Here is a 6,093-nt window from a genome sequence, read left to right on the forward strand (position 1 = left end):
ATAATTCGGGGAAACCCCTCCGCCACTCATCGGTGATGAAGTCATCAGTGCGCAGAACATCATAACGCTACTCGGTCGTACATTGTAAGGATCGGCCCATCTAATTTTGTTTTTAGTGATAGATGCATGTTCTTAACGATATATTTACAGGTATGTATTCATACTTTGTTTAGTATGATCGATAATATGATATTTACAGGATTTTCTGCATGGAAAATTCACAAATTTTAAGTTGCTTTCGTACTAACAAGTCGCATACCGTCGCGCTGTTCACGTATAAAAGTTATGTTTCATTGGCTGTACAAGAAAATGCGATTCCCAATGGTGTCGCAGTGTGTTATATTCGGTTGAAAATATTCAGTTGAAATTTAAGTTCAATTCTTGAATTTCAACTGAATATACGCTACTATTATCAATTTACAACTGATTATTTTTTAATAGCTGGTAAGGATGGATATAAAGTCTTTTTAAAGAAAAATCAGAAATATTGCAACTTATCATGCAAGATATGTGACACCAAATTCAAAAGATTGCTTAAACAGTTTTTACAAAACAAATAAGAAAAGTTCCAAAGTTGGGAGATGCAAAGAACAAATGAGTTTGGATAGAATGCCAACGAGCATAATTTTTTTAAAAATCATTTTCTGTCAGAAAAATTTACAGGGGTACATGTACATGATGCATGTAGCCCCCGAAAATTTGTACGAGACCCTCTTGGTAATTAATTAGTACAATCTTTATTGGTTTTGTTATTGTTCTCATCATTTGAAGGAAAGCCTTGCAGATGAGAGAGAGAAAAAATTGATGGAAGAAACAAAGCCTGGATAGAGAATGCAAGAAATGGTGGATCAAGATTTATACACCATTTTGGAATCGTCCTCGTCAGCCTCGTATGAAGAATTGAAAGCTAGTTACAGGAGACTTGTTCTAAAGGTAAATGAAATTTCAAAGCTTTCAAATGAGTGCAGGGAAAGTGATGATGAAAAAGTTGTGGTGGTGGTGATGATGATGGTGGTGGTGGTGATGATGATGGTGGTGGTGGTGGTGGTGGTGGTGGATGGTGATGATGATGATGATGATGATGATGATGATGATGATGATGATGATGATGATGATGATGATGATGATGATGATGATGATGATGATGATGATGATGATGATGATGATGATGATGATGATGATGATGATGATGATGATGATGATGGTGATGATGATGATGAATTGATGTGGTGATGATGATATTGATGATGATGGTGATGATATTAATGGTCGTGGTGGTGGTGGTGATGAGGATGGTAATGAAGATTAAAGTGATTGGTTAACATTGGTTTGACTTTTAAAAAATCTGAGTTAGAAGGTCACACTTGTCGACTGTGTCTAGGATATGTTTAAAAAATGAAGCCCAGAAAAAATTGCGTTAGAAAATAATTATTTAGGGCTTCAAAAATTGAAATATAAAGTGACCGAAACACCATCTTAATTTCATCCCATACACTTATGTGTACTATTTAGGCTCTATAAGATGCCTGTTTACAAAATCGGGGTTTGCCTTGTAGTTTCAGCTTTTCATTCTCAAAAATGGTTGTTTTCAGGGTATATTAGTTCTAATGCATGCACTGGTACACATGTTTCATCTTGGTTTGAGAATTTTTTAAATTGGCTGCTCACAAAGTTAAACAATACCTTTAAGATGATGATAATTATGATGGTAATGATAACTGATATTGATGGTGGTGGTGGTGAGGATGAAATTTTGTTATTGATGACCGTGATGATAATAGTGATGATTATTATGATTATGATGGTTATGGTGATAGTGAAAGAGGAGAAGGAAGAAGACGGTGATGGTGATAATATTGATGATGATGATGGTATCGATGGTGATGAAGTGTCAATGACTGCCAGTTATATATTGTGGATGGTGATGTTAAATTAACAATAGTGGATGATTGTGAATGATGATTAGTTTCCTTTTGTAGTTAATTAATTTTTCATTCATTTCATTTATTTTTCCACAATAATGACAATTTCAATCAAAATACAACTTAAGAAAAACATACAACTCATTCCGAAACAGTACATGTATGCATCATTACAATATAAATACAGACTTTAAGTGGATGGACCTAAAGAAAAGCTAAAGCTTGTTGTGGATAGGCCCTAATTATGAAATTCATGATTAGAATTTGAAATCTACATGTAAATGTTATTTCATTAAAACGTCTTTTCTCTTGGTTTCTCTGAATCAGTATCATCCAGATAAAGTGAGTGAAGATGAGAGGGAAGGCTGTCATTTAGAGTTCCAGAGATTAGATAAAGCTTGGAAGATCCTCAGTGACTCAAATCTTAGACACCAGTATGACACCAGACAAAGAGGTAAACACCAAATACCATTTCACTACTAAAGCCTGGCTCACACCTTGGCTTTTTAAAGGTCAAGTCCACCCTAGAAAAATGTTTATTTGAATAAATAGAGAAAAATCAAACAGAAATAACGCTGAAAATTCTATCAAAATAATTCAAAATACTAGTTATCAATCCCTGATAATTATGAACAATTTGAGTGTCAAATGATTTGATAAATTGGATGTGTACTGGTAGGGATTTCTGCCCCAGGATCCCTAGTTAAACCACAACTTTAAACCAGGGTTTGATGTAAATCTGAGTTCAGAATATGGGCCAAAGGGTTTAGCCATGATGGAGATTAATAGACAATAGTGTTGTGGCACCTTAATGCTCAGCCTTGGGTTTGAGGATCAGAAGCCTTGAAAAACTGAGGCATTTTCAAGGCTTTTATATTTTGCATTTATTATTAGTATCTAAAACAATTGTTATGGATAAAAAAAAGTGATATTGTTTTCTTTACCATACATGTAGAATACTAGAACATCAAATTGATCAGTTCCATTGACCTTACTTATCAGTCAAAATCTGTGATTAATGAATGATAGTAATTTTGAAAGAAAATAGAGCATTTACTTTGAAGGATAACAAATTATACTTGTACTTTTTAAGTTGAGCTTAAACTATCCTAAAATCAACTTAGACTTAACTTAAACTAAACTATAAACTAACTTCAACTTATCAAATAAAGTTTCAAAGTATGATATGTTTATGTTGTGAATAAATCTGAATGGGTGTCATGCTTGATCGATGAACCTGTATATTTTCTCTGTTGTACTTTTTACAGCCACCCAGTTGACTAATACTTTGGTTAATGATGAGATCAATCTAGATGACATGTCTTGGAACGAAGGTGGGTATTATACTGTATCTATTAAAGATCAATGCTAAGTGTGCTAATGATTTTCAATTCAATTTTATTCAACCATAAAAATATGAATGTACAAATCATACAGAGTACATAATTATGTAATAAATGGTACAAAATATGGCTAGGACCGTAAAAAGCAAACTGCTTGTAGAGAATGGCCCCCAAAATAATAGCATTGACAAAATTTACAATTAGAAAGAAAAAACTAACAAAACGCAAAGCTTATCAGCAGATATAAATGCAAATATATAAACATGCACACACCCAAACCCTGGTAATTTTAAAGATTTTCCATTACACAGGCCCTACACATTTTTTTAAAACAGGATATAGTTGAGCAATCTTTTAGGGAAGTTGGGAGTTGATTCCATTTTTTTTATACCGACTAAAGCTAGTGAATTTAAAGAAGAAGAAAGTGTCTCTTTCGGAACATGGAAATTATCTTTTTGTTGAGTAGCGTATTTCAAAATGAGTTCATACACAATCCAATCAAATGACCACCCAAGTTTCTGTATGTTTTTAGGAAAAAATATGTGCCAAAGAATTATGCAAGAAATTGTGTAATTGCTGAGAAATTAGCAAAATAAGCATGATACCGGTAACCCATTAATTTTAGGGGTATTTTTTTTCTAAGCTGTAATTGTGCACTGCCCCACACGTGTGCTTATTAGTGTTAGCGATCTACAGTGTGACCGTTTTTCAGCTTAGAATTAATTATTTCATAAAGTTCAGTTTGTTCAGTACCAGTACTTCTAGATCAACAATGATATAGTGAAAATTAATCTTAGTTTAACAGACTTTCTTGTGAAAACAGTGTTTACTGCAATTACTTTCATTAATTTTTAAGGGAGCTTTTCACTTGCAATGTTGCTGTGACCCAATCAGATGTGAAGAATTCAGTAGCTTATAACAATATCTATTTTGTGAAATACTCCCCAGTTTTTCTAATAATGATAATAAGAAAGTTAGCATTTCATGCAACAAAATAATGCTTTTCACTGGCAGTGTTGCTGTGAGGCAATCTGACGTGAAGAATTCAGTAGCTTATGATAAAAATCATTATTTGTTCATGAGTGCTCCATAGGTTTTATATTGCTCATGATGCATTTCATTTCTTGAAGGTTAAGTATGGCCTTATAAAATTGTTATGTTGCCCTCATCGAACCGACTCTAATATTAAAAAAACAGGGTCATTATCAGTTTTAAGCATACCCAAAATATGCAAGTGCAATTTTTTAGTGAGAAAATATCAGATTTGGGCTGAGAATTTGCTCAAATGTGTGTACCATATGGCTTAAAAAAGCACTTTAACATGTGTTTCGACATGTTTGACCACATGGGCCACATAGCTGAATCATCCCTGTATTATTTTCTTTTTACAGTGCAGCATTAAAGGTAATATTATGAGGGCAATGTAACAATTTGTTATAGGCCTAATGATCTTCAAAGAAAATAATTATTACAGGTGTATATTGAATGGCTTTTCATCATGAGAATCGGAAATATTCCACCTGTTAGAGCCAATAATACATTCCTATTACGACTCATGCAGTATTCTCTTAAGTCATGGAATAATTCAATCTAATATCCCATTTTGAGCCATATAATATGAATATTTTTTCAATATCTAACTATTGACCTTATCTGTAACCTTTGACCTTTCCCATCAGATGACCTGACCTACAGCCACCAATGCCGATGTGGAGGGGAGTATATCCTGAGTGAGGATGATGCATCGGAGGGATCAAGGCTTGTCAACTGTTCTAATTGCTCTCTGTGTATCGAGGTAGTGGTAGAAGAAGAACTCGATGAATCGGTGAAAATGGATGTGACAAAGAGATGATATTCCAAACTTTGGAGACTCCAGAATAATAATAATCCACTTTTATATAGCACTGAAGACATCAGAAAGCAGTCTCTAAGCGCTTTACAGATATATTATTATCCCGGTCATCGGATTCCGATGTGCCGACATACAGTGTATGCACTTTTTCCACTCCCTGGGGAGCATTCCAATAAGAGTTCCGAGACTTGATTGCTAGGCATACTACATAGGCTTTCGCTTCCTACGGGTACCCATTTAGCACCTGGGTGGAGAGTGGCAAAGTGTGGATTGACGCCTTACCAAAGGACGCTAGGCCATGGTGGGATTCGAACACGTGATTCTGATTACAAGGCGAGAGTCAGAATCGCTACATCACGACGCTTCCAGAGAATTCAGCCGCTACGCTTATCTTCTCTGCTCCAATTAGGACTTGCACAGAACCTCTCCGACTGCAGCTCCATTGCTTGCCTGTGAGACAGAGGATAGCCTTCAAAATTTTGCTGCTAGTCTTCAAGTCACTCAATCACAGAAGTCCAGGGTACAGTAACACAAAGGTTAGCGATCAATCGTACACTTGATTTTTACGATTGATTGTACACTGTAGCCAATGGTATCAGTCGTAGAAAAATGTTCTACGACCATTGCTAAGTTTTGTGGTACGGGCTCCAGAATACATTGATAACGTTCTAATTCATCGTTATCAAGTCCATAATACTTGTTCATCATCGTCATCAGCCTGGCTTGTTCAGCACCTTTCCAAGAGCCGTGCAGGTGAAATGTCCTCCTCTATGGTCAGTGCAAGACTATGGAATCACCTGCATGCTGCAGTTCAGGATAGCCATCTGTTAGAGGAAACCAAAACCCAAAGAGAGAAGCAATCTTATTGGAAAGAGTAAAACACGAGGAACAATTTAAAACAAGTTTCATCAAAATCGGCTGTGAAATAAGCAAGTTGTGGACGTTTAAATTGGCTGATTTTGTGGACTTCCTTACA

At 35.2% G+C, this 6,093-nt stretch overlaps 1 protein-coding gene across 2 annotated transcripts; it reads left to right on the forward strand.

Moving 5' to 3' along the window:
* Positions 1-43: 43 nt before the first annotated feature.
* Positions 44-5,283, forward strand: LOC121420856 (dnaJ homolog subfamily C member 24-like). 2 transcript variants are annotated; one of them, XM_041615474.1, is made up of 5 exons: positions 44-150; positions 777-933; positions 2,250-2,376; positions 3,191-3,256; positions 4,945-5,283. In XM_041615474.1, the coding sequence occupies exons 2-5, from the start codon at positions 832-834 to the stop codon at positions 5,115-5,117; spliced, it is 468 nt and encodes a 155-aa protein (XP_041471408.1). In that variant the 5' UTR covers positions 44-150; positions 777-831; the 3' UTR covers positions 5,118-5,283. The 2 variants fall into 2 exon arrangements, with proteins under 2 accessions (XP_041471408.1, XP_041471407.1); XM_041615473.1 differs by having other exon boundaries at positions 772-933; positions 4,945-5,282.
* Positions 5,284-6,093: the final 810 nt, after the last annotated feature.

This window comes from Lytechinus variegatus, chromosome 8, assembly GCF_018143015.1.
Source record: "Lytechinus variegatus isolate NC3 chromosome 8, Lvar_3.0, whole genome shotgun sequence".
In the NCBI taxonomy this organism is placed as follows: Eukaryota; Metazoa; Echinodermata; class Echinoidea; order Temnopleuroida; family Toxopneustidae; genus Lytechinus; species Lytechinus variegatus.

What these genes read in the sequence shown, in the direction of transcription:
- LOC121420856 (XM_041615474.1), top strand. Translation starts at nt 832, where the DNA reads ATGCAAGAAATGGTGGATCAAGATTTATACACCATTTTGGAATCGTCC. An exon ending in ACAGGAGACTTGTTCTAAAG is followed by an intron (nt 934 to 2,249) that starts GTAAATGAAATT and finishes TCTCTGAATCAG; the next exon opens with TATCATCCAGATAAAGTGAG. An exon ending in GTATGACACCAGACAAAGAG is followed by an intron (nt 2,377 to 3,190) that starts GTAAACACCAAA and finishes TACTTTTTACAG; the next exon opens with CCACCCAGTTGACTAATACT.